This window comes from Puma concolor, chromosome B4 (genome assembly GCF_028749965.1).
Source record: "Puma concolor isolate L17-30 chromosome B4, mPumCon1.1.hap2, whole genome shotgun sequence".
Lineage (NCBI taxonomy): Eukaryota > Metazoa > Chordata > Mammalia > Carnivora > Felidae > Puma > Puma concolor.
In genome coordinates, this window is record NC_141673.1 from 48,035,661 (window position 1) to 48,056,246 (window position 20,586).

Sequence of the window (20,586 nt, forward strand, 5' to 3'; positions counted from 1 at the left end):
AGGAATTGCAGTAAATATGTAGATTGCTTTGGTTAGTACCCAAGAAGCAACATTTTAAAAAGGTAAACCAAAGCCCAACTTCTACTTCAGAAGTCCATCAAAACTGCTCTTCAGCAATGACCTACAGAAGGCCAAACAAGTGAACTACCGTATCATTTCTGGCAACTCTGTACCTCAAAATCAATGATCACATTAGTATTCCCCCTACACATGGTATGGATTTGTTGCTGGGAAGTGGTTGCCCAGTAGGGACTACATTTCCTAGCCCACCACACATCTAAGTATCAGCATGAAATTGGTTTGCAATGGAATGTGAGCAAAAGTTGTGTGTGTCACTTCTAAGTCAAGGCTCTTTAGAAGCCAGCGTGCCTTCTCCAAGATTTCTTTTCCCCTCATCTCACTGGTTAGATATAGATAATAAAATTCCAATAGATTACAAACATCCAAGACAGAAGAAAAAGGAGCCCTGAATTATTTCATAAAGATCTGCCTAACAACTATGCACATCTATTCCAGAATGTCAATAAATAAAAATTAACTTCAAGTTACTAAAATTTAGGGGTTGCTTATAAGCAGCTAGCATGTCCCTACCTAACAAGTGTCTATTCATACAATGATGTAACTGCATACATATATATTCATTTAATCAACAAAACGTATTGAAAACCAATTATGCGTTCAAAATATAATCATGAGCAAAAAACAATTATAGCACAAAGGCAGGAAAAGAAGAGACAGGCAGTACACTTTTGTAAGGTTCTTACATTATATGTGAGATAGTATAACGTCATTAGAAAATAAACAGGGATAAGTTAATTATGTATATTATAAACCCTAATGCAATCACTGAGTTAGCACAACAAAGATATATACCTAATAAGCCAAAGGAGACAAGATGAAATCAGCAAAAATACGGAATTAATCCAAAATGAAGCATAAAAGAAGGAAAAAGAAGAAAAAGGAACATATGGAACAAACAGAAAACAAAAACAGTAATGATGGCATATATAAACAAAACCATATTAATATCACATTAAATGTAAATGGTCTAAACACACCAATTAAAAGGCAAAGATTAACAGAATGGATAAAAAAGCAAAATGATAGCTATATACCACCTGCAAAAAACTCACTTTATAGAAGAAGATAAAAATAGGTTCAAGGTAAAAGAATGGAAAAACAGTAACTCTCTGTAGTCTCTTAAAAGAATAATCAGAATAAAGAGAATGGTCGTTGACATAATTTTAATTCACAGGCTGATACAATCAAGAAATATTTTCATATTCAAGACATTTTCAAGACTTAACCTCTAAGTATTAATATGATCTTGTACATTCATAATTCACCATATGTATACATTCACATGTCATTACTATTTCAATTACCTCAACAGGACCTCTAAATACAGCAAATAAAAGACTTTAAAAGAAATTCTCAACTTGAGCTAAGAAATTAGCAATCTGTTCTCATCAATAAGTAACCACAACATATTCTCAATGATAGATATATATGCTCAATAGTTCAGCTCTACATAAACTGTGATTGCACTTACTACTGTGTATTAAGACAACAGAGTCTGATCCAGATGGCTTCTGCCAAATACAATCACATATCCCTTCCCTTTGGAAAAAAGATAAAAAGGCTACTGATTTTTCTTTTCGATAAAATATATTTAACCAGAAATGTTTTAAAATATCTGTGTGGCTATTTTAGCTATCAGCCATTCACTGAAGCATTCATAAGGAAGCATAAATGTCAGGCATCGTACTGAATTCTGCTAAGCACTAGGGATACAAACAACAACTTACACTCTTAAGAGACAAATCTGGTAGCAAGAGAGAAGGAATATGTGTTTGTGAAATGTCATAACATGCTAAAAATTACACATTTAAAATATGCCCTATCTTCTCAAGTTTCTAAATGTGAATTGGCCCATTTGACCTAAGTTGTCAAATTTATATAGGAAGTTGTTCATATTATTCCTTTATTGTATTTTTGATGTCAACAGAATCTGTAGTGATATCCCATTTCATTCCTGCTATTAATAATCTGTGTCTTTGTCAGTCTTATGAGAGGTTTGTCAATTTCATTATTTTTTAAAGAATCAGCACTTTATTTCATTCATTTTCTCTAGTTTTTCTGTTGTCAATTTCATTGATTTCTGCTCTTATCTTTATTATTTTCTCCCTTCTGCTTGCTCTGCTTTTGCTATTTTTTTCTAGGTTCTTTTTTTATAATTTTTTAAAATGTTTTTATTTATTTTTGAGAGAGAGAGAGCGCACACGAGTGGGGGAAGAGCAGGGAGAGAGGGAGAAAGAATTTGAAGCAGGCTCCAGGCTTTCAGCTGTCAACACAGAGCCCAACATGGGGCTCGACCTCACGAACCGTCAGATCATGACCTGAGCTGAAGTCGGACACTTAACCGACTGAGCCACCCAGGTGCCCCTTTTTTTCTAGGTTCTTAAAGTGAGAGCTTAAGATTGCTGATTTGAGACTTTTTCCTTTTTCTAATTATAAATATTTAGCACTATAAATTTCCCTCTGAAACTTAACTGCAGTCACAGAAAAAGAGCAGGACATAGCCACAAATCTGGGAATAAATAGCAGAAATTTTAAAGATGACCAAATGGGAAACAGAACAAATTACCAAAAAAGGAAAATTCTCCAAGATACAGAAAATATTCAACCCAGCTGAATGGCAAAGGGAATTATTACTAAAACAATTCCCCCCCCACCCCAAAAAATGACTTGGACTAAATGACTTCAAGTGAAGGACCATAAAGTCAACCATATACAAGAAGGGGAAAACCCACACATGGAACATAACCCATCAAATCTGTGTTAATATTAATGTAAGACAGGGAGCAGGCAATGTAGTGGTTTCAGATTCTCATTTTTCCAGTTAGTAATCTTAGATGAGCTTCTTTACTACTACTCCACCAATTTCAGAGATTCCCAGATGCTGCCCAACAGGAGCTGAGGCTACACATATGAGAAGGTAGGTATAAAATTACAATGATTTCATTTGAGTTGCCCCACTTCATGAGTAAACATTAATTTCAAATACAAAACATGGAAGAATAAAGCATCTTTTCTGCTTACCCTCTGAGCTTTTGCAAGTTCTTCTTTTAATCTTTCATAGCCCTTTTCTCTGACTTCCAAAACAGATGGGCTTCGTAAACGGGACAGACTATCAGTACTCAACCCAAATATATCGTCACTGCCATCACAAGCCTCTGGTATAGTAGCACCCTGTAAAAACTCCCTCTCTGCATTACAGTTGTCCTTTCTCGCAGTTAATTTAGTTAACCCAGCTGTGACTGCAGAGGTAGAACAAGGCGCTGGATCTGTAACATGGATGCTATAAAGGAGAGTTCAGGAAACATCAGCATATGCTCATACAAAACTAGCATAAACACAGAAAGTCTGTAATGGCACTAATATTTAATTAATAGCCTTAGCTTTAAAATTAAGGTAATTTATAAATTATTTATTAATTAAAAAATCAGTCAAAGCTAACACATTTCAAGTCTAATAGCCACATACGGCCAATGGCTAGCGCATTTTCATCATCACAAAATTCTATCAGATAGTGCTACTCTAGAACTGGGGTCGGCAAATTAAATGTAGGCTAAATTCAGCCTGCTACCTGTTTTATAAGGCTCACGAACCAAGATTCATTTTTACATTCTCAAATGGTTGGGGGGAAAAATCAAAATAAAAATACTTTGTGACATGGGAAAATTATACAAAATTCAAAATTCAGTGTCCATACGTACAGTTTTATTGGAGTTTTTTCATTTATGTACTGTCTGTGGCTGCTTTCACATTTTAAAGGCAGAGCTCAATAGCTGCAACAGAGACTGTATGGCCAGCAAAGCCTAAAATATTTACCACCTGGCCCTTTACATAAAAAGATTGCTGACCCCTGCTCTTCAACATTAACATGTATTGCTCTCTTCATGGACATGCTTTTATTATTTAAATTTTCTAAAATATTAAAACTGAAAATAAGGCAAACAAGCAAGCTGTCATTTGTTTAACATGATACTCCAAAATAAGTATCTTAATGATCTCCTACCTGATACTAGATATTTCTGCACAATTTAAACGTCTGGGGGATGAATACACAGGTTGTGTAGGAAGGTCGGAAACATCTAAGGCATTAGCCTGAATGGGGGCAGAGCACAGAGCTGAAGGATGTGGCCGGTAGATGACACTTGGTGAGGTAGTCTGCTCTTGAGTTCCTGATTCATACACACCAAGAAGGTCTGGAGAAGTAGGTGAAGCAAGGTTTACTTCATGGAAGCCTTCCAAGGGGTCATTAGCCATAGCAAAAGCCTCATCATAAGATAACCTATGTTAAAACAAAAAGCGGAGTTATTTTGATAGTGGCATTTAAAATTATATTAACAAAATAAAACTAAATTAAAATTAAATATATAACTTGTAAAATGTTTTTTTAATGTTTATTTATTTTTGAGAGAGACAGAGCATGCATACAACCAGGGGGTAAAAAGAGAGACACAGTGAGAGAGGGACAGAGAGAAGGACCACACTGCCAGCACAGAGCCCAACACAGGGCTCAAACTCATAAACCATGAGATCATGACCTGAGCCAAAACCAAGAATCAGACGCTTAACTGACTGAGCCACCTAGGCGCCCCTTTATAAAATGTGTTTTTAACAACAGTCCATTATAAAGAATAAACTTCTAATAAAAATACAAAAAAAAAAAAAACACTATTATCACTTAACATTTATTAAGTGATCTCAGAGCATAAATATTACAAAATACAATCTGATTTGGAATAAACTTGAAAGTTATAGCTAATGTTGTCAAGCTGAGTAATTTAATAAGTAACAATGAGGAATAAATAAAAATTTCTTTGATATTTTTAACTTTTCTATCATATAATATTGGTTAGAGTAAATAGAAGATGCAGTAAAGATATGTGTGTGTATGTATGTGTATGTATATATATATAAAGATATATATACATAAAGATATATATACATCTATATATATCTTTATATATATCTATATACATGTATGTATATCTCTATATATATCTATATATATCTTTATATACATATATACATATATACTCACACTTAAAATGAGATATATACATTATACTATACAGTTGACCTTTGAACAACACTGTGGTTGGGGCACCAACTGCTGAAAATCCACATGTAACTTTTAACTCCACAAAATCTTAACTACTGTTAGCCTCCTCTTGACCAGAAACCGTAATGATAACAAACAGTCAATTAACATATATTTTGTACTTATATGTATTATATATTGTGTTCTTACAATAAAGCTAGAGAAAAGAAAATATTAAAACCATAAGGAAAAGAAAATACATTTATAGTACTGTATTGTGTTTATCCAAAAAAAAAAAAAAAACCCCACATAAAGTGAACCCGTCCAGTTCAAAGTCATGTTGGTCAAGGATCAACTGATAAATTCAAGTTCAGGTAAGAGCTGCAGAATTTTCATATACCTTTTACCCAGATTATGAAACTGTTAACACTTTGGAACCACTTGAGAATAGGTTTCAGACATGATGCCCATTACTGCTTAATATCTCAATATATGTATCTTAAATGCAAGGACATTTTCCTGTCTAACCACAAAACCATCAAAATCAGGAAATTAACACTGATTGATATTACAATCTATTCAACAGGCCCCAGTCAAATTTCACTGATTGTCCCAATAATGGCTTTATTTATAGATCCAGGATCCAATCTAGGATAATGTGTTGCATTTCTCTAAGCCTTCATTTCTCCTGGGGTGCCTGGGTGGCACAGCTGGTTAAGCATCAGAGGCTGATTTCTGCTCAGGTCATGATCTTGTGGTTCGTGGGATCAAGCCCCACGTCAAGCTCTGTGCTGACAACTCAGAGCCTGCTTGCGATTCTCTCTCTCCCTCACTCTCTGCACCTTCCCTGCTCTCCCTCTCTCTCAAAATAAATAAACATTTAAAAAAATTTAAATTTCTCCTCTGATAGGATGAGAATGAGAATGACAACATTGTCTCCATTCTCCAAGGTGCTGTAAGGATCAATGGGGACAATCCAAATAAAGTACTTAGTGGTGTACTATGTTCTTGGTACACAGTATGGCCTCAAAAAACATTTGTTACCGTAACTGGCCATTAACAATAACATGTACACTTCTGCATCTACATAAACAAAAATTATTTCATATAACCACTCAATTACATCACAAAGTTTACATTAAAACTAAAAACTATACCACTCAAATTTTTCACTTGAATGTGAAAGAACTCATAAATCCTTTATTAATTTTCCACTATCTACAGAATACAGTCCAAACTAAACAGCCTGAAAACCAAGTCTTCTATGATCTGAGCCCAACCTCTCTTCCCAATTTTTTCCTTCCTACAATAAAACTTTGATAATCGTGAGTGATACCCTACCAAAATTCTCAAACGCAAGCACCAATATAGTACCTAATTTCTTCATAAAATACAAAAAATTTCATTAAACTGAAAAATTATACTCTTTTATATCCTTTAAAAAATGTTTGAAAGAAGACAAGTAGAAAACAAAAAGGCCGCAGTAAAATTGGCAAAGAAGAGAGGTGACCTAATATAATCTCTCAAAAGTGCAATTACAACATGTCACAAACCTTCAAAGATATATACGGACAATGAAAGCTATAGCTATTATATCTGCAACTGCCAAATTTCAAATCCAGTGTTTTCTCTGTTGTAGCAAATAATAATTTTAGTCTTCAAAATGAAACTAATTCTTGTTTTTTCACCCAAAATATTCACTACACCAAATGAAACGTCCTATTAACAAGGAATTTAAAGTGTTTAATACTTATTATTTTTCATCCAAAAGAATATTTTCCTTATTCATAATACATACATATACCAAACAAACATTAACCCTGAAAATTTCATTTTCATTTGAATACGGTTTACTAATCACACTCACTTTTAAGCAGAAAACGGGTTTTCTCATTAACCTTTCAACATTTTCTCGGTAACCATTTGATACTTTCTTTCAACCATCCCATATACCTTTAATTCATGTCTTTACACCTTGGAAGTTCATGGAATCATAGAATGTGAAAGCATTTGCATTTCTGGAAATGCAACACGGTACAAACCCTATTGAGGAAAATTTGACAATATCTGGCAAAATGACATATTCATTAAACCTATGACCCAACATGCCTACTTTTAGGGCTTTATTCCAAAGATAAACTGGCAAAATAAAAAAGAACAGATAAATGCATAAGGCTAGCAACATTAGCAAAAGTCTTGTTACAGCAAAAGACTGAATGAGCTAATAATGTACATGCTCATAATGAAGCACTATGCAGCTATAAAAAATAAATAATATCTACATACTGCTATGAGGGGATTTTGAGGCTACAGTAACATTAAAAAACAAAATAAATAACTATGCACAGGAAGCTACCTATTACCTAAAAAAGGAGAAAATACAAATTAATTTCTATGTATATATGACATATAGATGTATTACTATGTATACGTACTTATATTTTAAAAGTGGAAGGATAAACCAAAACCAAATAGAAATGGTTATCTGTAGGAAGAGGGAGATAATAGGAAGAGGAGATAGGCATGAAAACTAGACTTTTCCAAATGGATTTTGCCTTGTATTTGAATTTGACCTTGGAACCACATAAACAAAAAACCAAGATTAAATTTTAAAAAAGAATCTCTAAAAATAAAACAAATGATTCAGGCTATGTACTGAGATGGTAGCTTACCAACATAGAAAAGAGCTACTGCAAATGATTTTAAAACATTAAAACTATACAGAATATATTCTAAAGATAAAAAATGTGAAAAGAGTTATAAACTATTTTCAGTAATCGTATTAGTAATGTTGATATCCCTATTCTGAAACTATTTTATATAATATCAGGCAAATAAGTTATTATGCTAATGTCATTCAGAATTAAGATTTTCAGCACATGAGAAGAGCCATAAATATAAAATCAAAGAAGCAAAAACTCTGAAGTTCTACATTTGAATCAGAAAAATCAGAAAAAAAATTTCTATTAAAACAAAAGTTCCTAAACGTATCCACTGAGGTGGTGTAACAATAGTAACCACTCAGGAGCAACGAGTAATGCCCAGAGTAATACCATTTCCTACAAAAAAAGAACGAGGGCTCCTCAGAGGAATGGCTGATTTCCAGGCCAAGGGCAGTAACGTACAAAAAGACCCTGGAACATCCTGTTATACCAGGAAGCAAGAAGGCCATCAAAGACTACTGGAGTGGCATCAAAAGGATTCCCACTCACCAAAGATGAGACAACCTGAACATCAAAAAGATATTATCTGTAAGGTACGAAAACAAAAATATTTTTAAATTTATGAAACTCATGATCATAAATAAAAACAAAATCTCACTGATACCCTTTGATTGGTGTTAGGGAGCCGATTCATTATTTTGAAAACTGGTAAAATAAAGAATCAGGTACTTACCCTGATTTTCTTGTACATCAGAGAACTAAACAGTTTATGAGAAAACGCTCTTTTTAAAAGAATTCCATTTAATAAATATGAATTTGCAATCCTAATAAAATGGGTCTAGGCATCAATAATGAATAGCTATTAAAGCCATAAGGTAAAAAGCTATGTGGAGAACTTTACAGTTAGTGGATCAGAACAACAGGACCTGAACTCACTGATGACATCTTATCACAAAAAGAAATTAAGACATTATGGGATTATGTGGTGAAGTAAGAAATGGACAGCACCACCATCCATGAAGCATTCTTGTCACCCTCAAAAAAAAGGGGGGGGGGATCCCAAACAAATCAAGCCTGTAGGTAGGTCTTCAGTGGTTTGTAGGAAATACAGAAAAGAAACAAACATGTTAAATAACACCACAGGGACAAAACAGCAAAATCTAGACTTTGGGAAACTCTACTAGGCAAACCACCTGGTTTTTTCAATAAAATAGAAAAAAAAAAAAAAAGGTAGAGGGAACTTACAAATTTAAAAAGAGAATAAACAGATATAACTAAATACAATGTGAGGATCTTGTTTGAATTTTTGAATAAAGCCAACTAGAAAACAAAATTATGAGACAAACAAGGAAACTTGAGCACTGGATATTACTGATGTTATGAATTACTGTCAATTTTTAGGGATAATGATATTATGGTTATATAAAAAAAAAATCCTTACCTTTTAGATATATGTACTGAAAATTACTTGGATTTGCTTCAAAATAACCCAGAGAGAGAAGGAGGGAACAGGACTCTGAGCCATCCAACTACCAGTCCCAATCATATAGGATGGTAAGGCAGTTTCTCTCAGAATAGCAGCTAGTATTTTTTGAGCACTTACTAAATATCAAGTGTAGTTCCAGTGCATTTATAAAGACACTGCAGCTTAAGACAGCCAGGACGAAGACCCCCATCTGTTGAACTCCAGACTCCGAGCTCTTAACCACAACATACTACCACCAGTTGAACTGCTTTGCCATTCCAGTGTTAGACTATTTGAGTAAAAATGTTTCTTATGTTGGAATAAAATCCATCATCCCTGCAACATCCATCTTATTTTTCTGACCTATATACATACTATTTCAGCTATTCTTTCAACAAGTATTTTGAGGGCCTGCTATGTGTCAGGCTCTGGGGAAAGAAGATGAAAAATGGTCTCTGCTCCCAAATAGTCTGAAGAAAGTAGGAGACTGCCAAGTAGAAGCAATGATACAGTGTAATAAATGCCACAGAAGACACAAAGGGTATTAAGAGACCAGAGAGGAGGGGGCAAATGAATCACAAGAAAGACTTCCAGAAAAAGTAAAGCCGAAGAAAAGACCCAAAGAACAAGAAACTAATGAGAAAGATAAAGCTCTTTGAAGGGCTTTTCAGGCACGTCTGAGGTGTGAAAGCAAAGCATTTATGGAGAATACAAATAGACTATAAACTGAAACAAAAGTAACAAACATAAAATGCAAGTCTCAAAGAGAGGCAGGTTTGAATTCACTTCTGCCAAATTATTGGGCCAACCTGTGCCTAGGTTTCTCATCTGGAAATCTGTGCCTGGGTTTTCTACCTTATATGCTGAGAAATAAAAGAAACGTACATAACACTTGGGACAGCACCCTTGGGCAGGGCATCTACCTACAAGTTTTAATTCTGGAGGATACATTTAAACTTTGTTTAAATTCAAGTCACTTTTTGAAAAAGATTATTTTAAGATTAAATTCAGTGCCTTTTTCAAGCATATACAATTTCCATAAAATGTAACTTAGCTAGTAATCAGCCACCAATCACACTGGTCTGAAAATCTTTTGCTCTTTAAAATATATGGAAGCTTAGGGCACCTGGGTCGCTCAGTCAGTTAAGCATCCCACTTCAGTTCAGGTCATGAACTCATGGTTCACGAGTTCCAGTCCCACACTGGGCTCACTGCTGACAGTTCAGAGCCTGCTTGGGATTCTCTCTCTCCCTCTCTCTCTGCCCCTCCCTCGCTTGCACCTCTCTCTCTCTCTCTCTCTCTCTCTCCCTCCCTCCCTCAAAAATAAACATTTAAAGAGGTGCCTGGGTGGCTCAGTCGGTTAAGCAGCCGACTTCGGTTCAGGTCATGATTTCGCAGTTCATGAGTTTGAGCCCAGCATTGGGCTCTGTGTTGACAGCTCAGAGCCTGGAGGCTGCTTCAGATTCTGTCTCTCCCTCTCTCTCTGCCCCTCTCCCACTCATTCTCTCTCTCTCTCTCCCCTTCTCTCTCAAAAATAAACAAACATAAAAAATTAAAAATAAATACAAATAAACATTTAAAAAATAAATAAAATGTATGGAAGCTTTAAGACTTATCTTAAATTCAAAGTTTTTATATGAGTAAAATAAGCTGCTATTTTTAAGCAGTAGTATTCCTTGCATCAAGTAATGAGTAATTCAAAAAAACTAATTTCTTTTGGAGAATACCCTAATCCATAAACTAAACCTGTTAAGGACCACTACCAATGTGTGAAAAAGTCGACATTAAATTCTTATGGGTGAATTACCAACACAGCCTATCTGGTTTATTATTACTCAATTCAAAGCAATAAAGCTGACATTGAATCATAAGGAAAAGTTGACCAAAACAATGTACTTCATTTTTTTTTTCAAGTTTTTATTTATTTTGAGAGGGAGAGACAGAGAATTCCAAGCAGGCTCCCTACTGTCAGCACAGAGCCCAACCCGGGGCTCAAACCCACGAACGGCAAGATCATGACCTGAGCCAAAACCAAGAGCCAGATACTCAACCAACTTAGCCGCCAAGGCACCCCAAAACAGTTTATTTCTGATTAGCCATATGTATTTCATGTTATTTCTTCTTTTTAGAAGTCAGTATTATCACAGCTAAAACAGCAGCCAATATTTAAAGTTAACTCTGTGTCAGATATTTTTGCTAAAAAGTTCATATGTATTAACTTATTTAATAAATGCCTAGAAAATTTCCAGTAACTTGTCATAAAAATTTTTTTCTATTTAAAGTGAATTTTCTAACAGAAAATAAAAAACATCCTTAGAATAACTCAAGAAATTAAGATGAATTGCTGCTACAATATTTTCAATTAAAAACTAAAGCACTTGGATAAAATGGATATACATACACAATTTAAAATTTTTTTTTTTTCAATGTTTTATTTTATTTTTGGGACAGAGAGAGACAGAGCATGAACGGGGGAGGGGCAGAGAAAGAGGGAGACACAGAATCGGAAACAGGCTCCAGGCTCTGAGCCATCAGCCCAGAGCCTGACGCGGGGCTCGAACTCACGGAGCACGAGATCGTGACCTGGCTGAAGTCGGACGCTTAACCAACTGCGCCACCCAGGCGCCCCTATACATACACAATTTAAATGAAATCGAGAAACTCAATTTCTATTACAGTCCAAAAGAACAAATAAAATCCATTTTCTCACAAAAAGCATATTCCCCTTATTTGACTTAACAAGAAACAAAAGATTTACCTCTAAGGAAAGAAAACTTTAAGGCTGTAATTTTAATCTTTTTTAGACCAATATCTGAAAATTAAATAATTTTAATTCTATATTTACTAAAATTCCTCCAAGCTATATGCACCACAGCAGAACAGAAACACCAGTACCTGAAGAAGAAAGTTCAAGTCTTAGCTTTGATCAACCTCTAACTTACACCTGCAAACTTGGGCAGGTGAATTAAACTTCTCTGAGCCCCAATATCTTCATCTATTTAGCGATGGAATTGGAACCAATGATCCTGATTATAAGGTGATGGGTGAGTGTATCTGTAGGCCGGAAGGAAGACCAGATTCTGACTTTCTGATGGGAAGAATTAACCAGTGTTAATCTAATACTAGTCAAATATCAGCACAAACATCAAGAGAAAAAAAAACAACGGTTGTTTTGTTTGGTTTAAAAATATTGTTCAGGGCGCCTGGGTGGTTCAGTCGGTTAAGCGTCCAACTTCGGCTCAGGTCATGATCTCACGGTTCGTGAGTTCAAGCCTCGCGTCAGGCTCTGTGCTGACAGCTGAGCCTGGAGCCTGTTTCAGATTCTGTGCCTCCCTCTCTCTCTCTGACCCTCCCCCGTTCATGCTCTCTGTCTCAAAAATAAACGTTAAAAAAAAAATTAAAAATATTGTTAAATTATAGGCATACTGTTCTAAATGTTCTTCCTCAACAAAGCAAGCATCTATATGTTATACTATATATACTGTATATAACATACAGAAATGTTTACATCTGTATTATTTTCCTCTTTCAACTTATTGAAAGACTGCTGGAGGATGGAAAGCAGGGAGGAAGGTACAGATGCTTTTAGTAATTCCCAAATGACTCAATTCAGCATGAATTATGGAAGAAACAGCCTGTCATTAAAAATTAGATTGCTATCTCAACAGTGTATAACGAATTAAAGTGTTACAAATTCCATCAAGTCACTTCCTTAAAAACCACCAATATTTAAATTTTATTTATTAAATACATTTATCCATATATAATATTAGTGTATTTAATAAGTTTTTTTATCAATTGTGTCTATTCTATTTGGAATGGAAGGATGATTGCCAGCTTCAACTCCTCGGGGCAAATCCTGGCACCAAGTTCTAAGAATGATGCAATGAAATGGGACTAAAGAGAAGGTGCACAGCCTGTTGTGAGCCACTAAATGATTACCCTGAGGGCTGGGGGAGGGAAGGAAATGTTTCAGGAGAAGTAAAATATAAGTTATAATATAAGTTATAAAACATAAATAAAATATAACATAAAAAATAAAATTTTAAACACTGTGTAGGAATTCAATAGGTCGACAAGGCAGGGCAATAATACAGGACAGTCAGGGAATAACAGTCTGGCACTAATGAAACTAACAAAGAAGAGAAGGACAGAACATCAGGCTAGAGAGGCAGATATGTGACAGATCATTAAAAGCTTCATTTAACATGGAAAATGCTGCTTGTAGTTTATCCTGGAGAGATGGTCAGATCTACATTTTACCAAGTATAGATACACTTTGATGTAGTAAAGATTAGTGCAGTTAGTGTAGATTAGAAAAAATAATTCCCAAGGCGATAAGGACTTTAACTAGAGAGAAGAAACTAGAGGCAACTGGTTAAGAGGTTACTGCAAGAGGCTAGCCAAGAGATTACAAAGGTCTGATCTAATGTCAATCTCGATACTTTGATATTGGAAGTAATGGAAGTACACACATATATATATACACACACATGAAAAACCTTCAGGACACCGTCATTTGTATTTATATACACATACATGCACATATACATTACACACATACACAACTATACTCTGCATGTGTGATACACACACACAAACACATTATATACATTATTCCAGTTATTCCTCACAGCAACCCTTTGAACTGGTTCTTACTTTAATTTTTTTAATATTTATTATTATTTTGAGAGAGAGAGAGAGAAAGAGCAGTGAAGGGGAAGAGAGAAAGAGGGAGACACAGAATCCAAAGCAGGCTCCAGGCTCTGAGCCATCAGCACAGAGCCCCGACGCGGGGCTCAAACTCAGACTGTGAGATCATGACCTGAGCCGAAGTCGGACACTTAACTGACTGAGCCACCCTGGCGCCCCTTGTATCTTTTTTTTTTTTTTTTTACAGAAAAAGAACTTGAGGCTCAGAGAGAATAATTAATTTCATCCAGATCAAACATGTCAATAAATAACAGCTAGGATTCAATCCTGGTGTGTCTGATTCTGACACCTGACTCCACTACATCCAAGAATCACTTAAAAGATAAAACTGATGGGGGGGGAAAGGCTAGATTCAGATAAATGGTAGATCAAGACAGATGCACTCTAGGGCAGGTCTCACCCAACCATAAGTAAGTGAACAATCTAAACAAGAACACAGTTTAATCTTATACTTACTTTCAGAAAGGGAAAACTAAAGTTTCTCTAATGCACAGCTACTAAAATAAGCATTTGCTATTGCGATGTGTTCTTTCTATTCTTTCTTCCCACATTCTCTTTGCTATCACCATTTCCTCTTCTATTTTGCTATGTGGGGTTTAAAATACTTATTTAGCCTCTTATAGAACTTAGGGGAATGAAGGAAGCATATAAATAAAAATAAAGAGACTTGATTTTATTATAGCGGCCTTATTATGTATTCAAAAATGTGTGGATATTTGATACAAAGGAATTATTATTTTTATTTTTTTAATATTTATTTTTGAGAGAGAGAGAGTACACACATGAGTAGGAGAGGGGCAGAGGAGGAGAGAAAGAGAATACTAAGCAGGCTCTGTGCTGTCACCATAGAGCCCAACACAGGGCTCGAACTCATGAACCATGAGATCATGACCTGAGCTGAAATCGAGAGTAGGATGCTTAATGTACCAAGCCACCCAGACACCCCTATTGTTAATTTTTTTTTAAGTGTATAACAGTATTGTAGCTAACTGCCCTTCATGCTTTAAAAAAATATACTGAAATATTTACAGATGAAAGTATACAATGCCTGGAATTTGCTCAAAATAATACAAGAAGGGAAGAAACAGATGTGGCAGGACTGACTCTTCTTGCTGACTACTGGGGTTAAATGACAGAAACTTTGAGATCCATTACATTTTTCAAGTACTTATTTGAAATTCTCCATTAATTAGAGAGCTTTCAAATTTATTCAAACACTATATAAATAAGGAAAAAGACCAAAACAGTATGTTATTTACATATATAGATAGATATAGATATAACAGTATGTTATTTATATATAAATCATTTTCTCTCGGGGGCCTGGGTGGCTTAGTCAGTTAAGCGTCTGACCCTTGATCCTGGCTCAGGTCATGTTCTCAAGGTTCATGAGATCAAGACCCAAATGGGGCTCTACGCTGACAGGGGGGAGCCTACTTGGAATTCTCTCTCTGCCCCTCCCCCACTTGTTCACACACTCTCTCTCAAAACACATAAATAAACTTAAAAAAAAAGGAAAGAAAATGGAAAACAAGTTTTTCTTTCTGATGTCTAGGGATCAAATATAATTCTTTTCCTAACAGGAAATTAATGCACATTTACTTATTGCCTTTTGAATTTATTTTGTTTTCCTTTTTTTGTGTTTTACCCTGATGTGTCAACCAGGTGCCCCCAAATACTCAATACTATTATCTGGACACATAAAATTACAATGCACTTAACTGGTTCAAAGCTATCATTTGTATGCTCCTATAAACTTCTAGGGTACTCTCACATTCTTCCATAGATTTCCTTTATACTAGATTGTCAATTCATATATGTAGAATTCTATTAACTTCCATTATGCTTATGTTTACAATCCTGTTAACTACAGAAATTTTCATTCTTTTCCTCTGATCTAAGTAATCTCAGCTTATGGCTATAGCTATCCAATTTTGTGTTGCTGATATTCTAAGATAAATCAAGACTACTATTTCACTTCTTTCTAACCATGACTAGATACAGCTGAAGCTTATGAAACTGCCTCATTTGTTGTAAACTGAAAGGGAAAGCAGAAGAGAAAAACACAGAGAGCAAGTTAATGCTACCTGTTGGAAGTATCCCTCTCTTCCTCCCCTTAGCCCACACAGTTCTCACTCTGAACACATTTCCATTACTACTGCTAGATGACTTTCAATACATCCTGACATTCCTCCACTGACACCCATCACCAAACACAGCCCAGTACCTATAGGTATACCAGGCCCAGTTCAAACACTATAAAAGGGCTAGGATAACTTAAGTCCTGCCTTCAAAGCATGTGCACACTAGAGGAAGGGAACTCAAGGTCAACAAAACTTACAGGACAGTATGAATACCAAAACTAATAAATATCAAAATAGAGGCATTTACTCAGTGCTCTGGAAGAATAAAAGAGAAAAAAAAAAGTACTACCTAGCAAAGCTAAGGAGATCAGTAGAGAAAAGGAGAAATTAGCTAGCCAGGAGTTTTCAAAAGTTTTGTTATTTTATTTTTAAATATCAGGTGTACTTAAGTAACTTAGTAACCAAGTTACTATCCTTTATTGAACTATACCTTAACCAAAACTCTACACAAGACAAAGCTTTTACACTTGAAAAGTGTACCTCCTCAGAATATCCTGAAAGCTCTCCCTCATTACCTCAACCAACACACAGTATCTCTACCCACAACTCATCATTTCTCTCCACTCTCCAACTATTCTAGCACTTTGTGTTATTTGGCACTCGTTAAAATTACAATGGGGTGCCTGGGTGGCTCAGTTATTAAGCGCCCAACTTCGGCTCAAGTCATGACCTCATGGTTCATGAGTTTGAGCCCTGCATCCGGCTCTGTGCTAACAGCTCAGAGACTGGAGCCTGCTACAGATTCTGTGTCTCCCTCTCTCTCCGACCCTCCCCTGCTCACACTCTGGCTGTATCTCAAAGAATAAACATTAAAAAAAAAAATTACAACAATAACACATATATGAGAAACACAGATGCCTTCTAAATTTTGAGGAACTTATAAAAGCTACAGGAATGATTATAAGGTCTGCCTTTCACACTCCATGAATACTTTCCTTTAACCCCCACGGTGACCTGCAAAGTAGATGCTCAATGAATATTTGATTTAAAAATCTCTGGTGACACATAAAGAATTACTTATTATGCTAAGTATCACATAAAAGCTTAATTAAAACAATTCTTCAGCATGACAACCTACACATGAAGTAACAGAGTAAAGTGGTTAAGAGCACTGCTCTCAGTGGTTAAAGATAAACTGCCTGACTTCTAATCTAGTCCTATCATTTAATTAGCTGTGTGACCTTAAGGAAGCTACATAACCTCTCAGTGTCTCAATCTTCTCAACTATAAAATGGGATAAAGCAGGAGTGCCTGGGTGGCCCAGTCAGTTGAGTGTCCAACTCTTGATTTAGGCTCAGGTCATGATCCCATGAGATCGAGCCCCACATCAGGCTCTTGCTGAGTGTGGAGCCTGCTTGGGATTTTCTCTCTCTCTCTCTCTCTCTCTCTCTCTCTCTCTCTGTCTCTCTCCCTTCCTCCGCCCTTCGTCCTCAGTTGCATGCTCTCTAAAATTAAAAATAAAAATGAAATAAAATGGAATAAAACAGTAGCTAACTCGTAAGTCACTGTAAGTGTAAATGACTTGGTACAGTGTTTATACCAGAACCTGACACAGAGTAAGTTGTAAGTTCAATAATAGTAGTAGCAGTAGTGGTATTGCCATCACCAAAAAACCTGGATACTTTGTAGCCAGAAATTCAAATGATAGTAACACCTTTTATCTGAGGTCTCCTCATAATTACAAAGCTCTTCCACAGAAGATGTAGAAAGGAATGGAAGAGCAAGCATGTTAGGAGTTCCATTAACCCTGGCTCTACCATTAATCATCTACAGGACCACTGACAGCTAAGTACCCACAGGCAAGTTAGTTTGCCTCTCTGAGCCTCAGTTCTCTGATCTGTATAATGTGGTAATACCATCTATACCCCAGGAATGTCCTGAGGACCAAAGGGGTCAAGGTATGTAAATCAACAAGCACAGTGTATGGCCAACTACCAAGCTAATATCTGTTCCTTTCTCCCATTCCCATACCTCACATGGACTATCCCATTTGATTCTCATCCCCTCATTATGATATTCACATCAGGCTGAACGACATTAAAAAGAATCGAGGGGCGTCTGGCTGGCTCAGTTGGAAGAGCATGAAACTCTTGATCTCGGGGTTGTGAGTTTGAGCCCCCAGCTGGGTGTGGAGATTACTTAAGTAAATTAATAATATATTTAAAAATAAATAAATAGGTAAAAATAGTTGAAAGCTGGCAAATTCACTCTATCCACTTACAAATAGAGAAAATAAGCTCAGAACGGTTAAATGATTTACTCAAGGTCACATGCACAGTAAGTAATGAAGCTAAAGCTTTAAAACAGATTAAAAATTTTTCATTTCGCTAGCTAGCTAACTGGTTAGGTGAGTCCCTCTCAGGAAGGGGGAAAAAAAAAGGTATACTAAGTACCATAATACATGCAAAATTACTGTAACCTACAAGTTTTTGTTCTGCCATATTAAAAAGTGATGGGGACCTAGATTTCTAAGAAACCTTCCATTGTAAAAATTATCTGTGCAATGTCTATGTATGTGTTGTGGTGAACTAAGGGTTTAAAGAAAATTATAGGAAAAAAATATTAAAGGAAGCATATGCATAACTATACGGATTCAAAAAGTACAACTGGATCTAATTAGAAACCCCTCAAGTAGCTGAACAGCAAATGTCCATCCTAGTGAAAGGGTACAGGTATCTAATACCACAGCAGTATTGTTTGCCAAACACACAAGGAAGAGTTATATTAAAGTGTCCACTTTGGTTAACAAAGGTATGGACTAATATGTAACTTTACTGTAGTGGAAAAAGAAAAAAAAAACTCATAAGGCTTTTCTTCCAGTAGTAAGAAAAGCACTATTGTAGTACAAATGTAGAACTGCTGAACTAACTTCTATAAATTCTACATGGGCTTTAGGATTAGATCACATAAACCACAGTTGGGATTCAATGTCTGTCCGAACATGAAAAGTCCTATCAAAATGCACAGTACTGGTAAATAAATAACAAATGTTAACAGAACAAGGCCCCATAAACCTGGTGGAATATTTAACAGTATCAAATATTTACTGTGATCAGTCTACAAATCTATTCTGCTTCTTTTCTCCTTGATTTGTCATCCACCATTTTACAAAAACCCTACGGACAACAAAGTAAGAAAGAGGATAATGAACAAACACTGGGTCTTTCAACAGATTTACATAGAACAGTTTTGTTTTAATCCGCTTATGGGTCTCCTCCAATTATGTAATCATTCCACGGCAAAAGATTACACGGCTTTTTTCCTACACTGAAAGGAAGGAATTGAAGGGAGAAACAGAGGAGTGTGAAACAGGTAGCCTCAAAATATGCTATATTTCCATGAAACTAAACTGTCTGCTTCTTAGGGACCAGTATGAACTCAGCATTCTTAATTTTCGAGACCTTACCCTTTAGCCATTACAGATTTGTTTTCTTAATCCCATAACAACTGGCAACTCTTCACGTGCTGCAGATTCCACCTAACATCATCACTTCTAGAGTCCATTAGAGCCGGCTGGTCCCAGGGCGGTCAGAGAGTTGTCAACGCTGAAAGGGCAGTGTAATTACAATTACGTCGGTGCAGCTCTTCTCAACTCCCCGAAACAAAAGTCAGGCTGAAATGCGCTGCCACCCTAAGGCGCGCGACTCCGGGCGCTCGCTCCGGTCCCCCAGGTTTCGCCGAAACCCGCCGAGCGTGACCTCTACGCCTCGGCACCGAGCCTCGCTTGTCCTTTTCTACGACCCCAGGTCCAAGCCTACGGCGGCTTCACCCTGCTCCAGGTCCCGCGCAGCGCGGGGCTGCACACTTGTTCGGGGAACTCTTAGACCCCCACCCCCTCCGCGACCGCAGGTCCCCAGCTCCCGGCCGCGCGCGCCCCCCCGACAGGTAACCGGGATTCCGGCTCACAGCCGCGGGCGCTCGGGGCCGCGCAGTTAATGAGTAACGCGCCCGCGTCCGGGGGGCGGGGGAGGAGCCGCCGCCGCCCGACGCCCCAGCGGCCCCAGACGCCCCGAGGCGCCGCGCCGCGCCCCCCGCCGCCGCCGCCTCCACCGAGGTTCTCCGAGCCCGTGTGCCGAGATGGGGGAGCGCGCTTGCCGGGCAGGGGCGGCCGGGCCAGGTCGTCGCGCGCCGCGCCCGCACTTGCACCTGCCACCGCCGCCCCTCCAGGCCGGCTCGCGGGAGAGAGGCGGGCGCGCGGGCGCCGAGGGGGGCGGTGCTCCGCGTCCGGGGCCTCTCCCTCCCGCGGCTGCCCTCACCTGCCGAAACCACCGCGGTCGCTGCCTGCGCTCAGGGGCGCTCGCAGCGCTGTACAGAGCCTGTCCTGAGGCAGCAAGAGGAAGAAGAGGACTGCCGGCCGGTCGACGCCGCTACACTCAACGAAGGTGGGCGCACTGCGCTGGGAGCCGCCGAAGGAGAGCGGGACTGCGCCTGCGCCGGGAGCGGAGCCGGGAGCCGGGAGCGGCCCGGCCCGGTGGAGGGAAGGCGGGG

General features: G+C 37.5%; 1 protein-coding gene across 6 annotated transcripts in view; it reads right to left on the minus strand.

Annotated features, from left to right (window-relative positions):
• The window catches only part of RAB3IP (RAB3A interacting protein), a 144,559-nt gene that overhangs the window by 26,355 nt on the left and 97,618 nt on the right, over window positions 1-20,586 (minus strand). For 3 of the 6 annotated variants that reach the window (XM_086712836.1, XM_086712835.1, XM_086712832.1), the window contains exons 1-3: window positions 19,505-19,642; window positions 4,082-4,357; window positions 3,103-3,361 (exon numbers count right to left, since the gene is read on the minus strand). In XM_086712836.1, the coding sequence (XP_086568962.1) occupies window positions 3,103-3,361; window positions 4,082-4,357; window positions 19,505-19,515 (546 nt within the window). In that variant the 5' untranslated portion in view covers window positions 19,516-19,642. Of the gene's footprint in view, window positions 1-3,102; window positions 3,362-4,081; window positions 4,358-19,504; window positions 19,643-20,354; window positions 20,487-20,586 lie in introns of those variants that run through there. The other 3 variants (XM_086712833.1, XM_086712834.1, XM_086712837.1) reach the window with 2 other exon arrangements.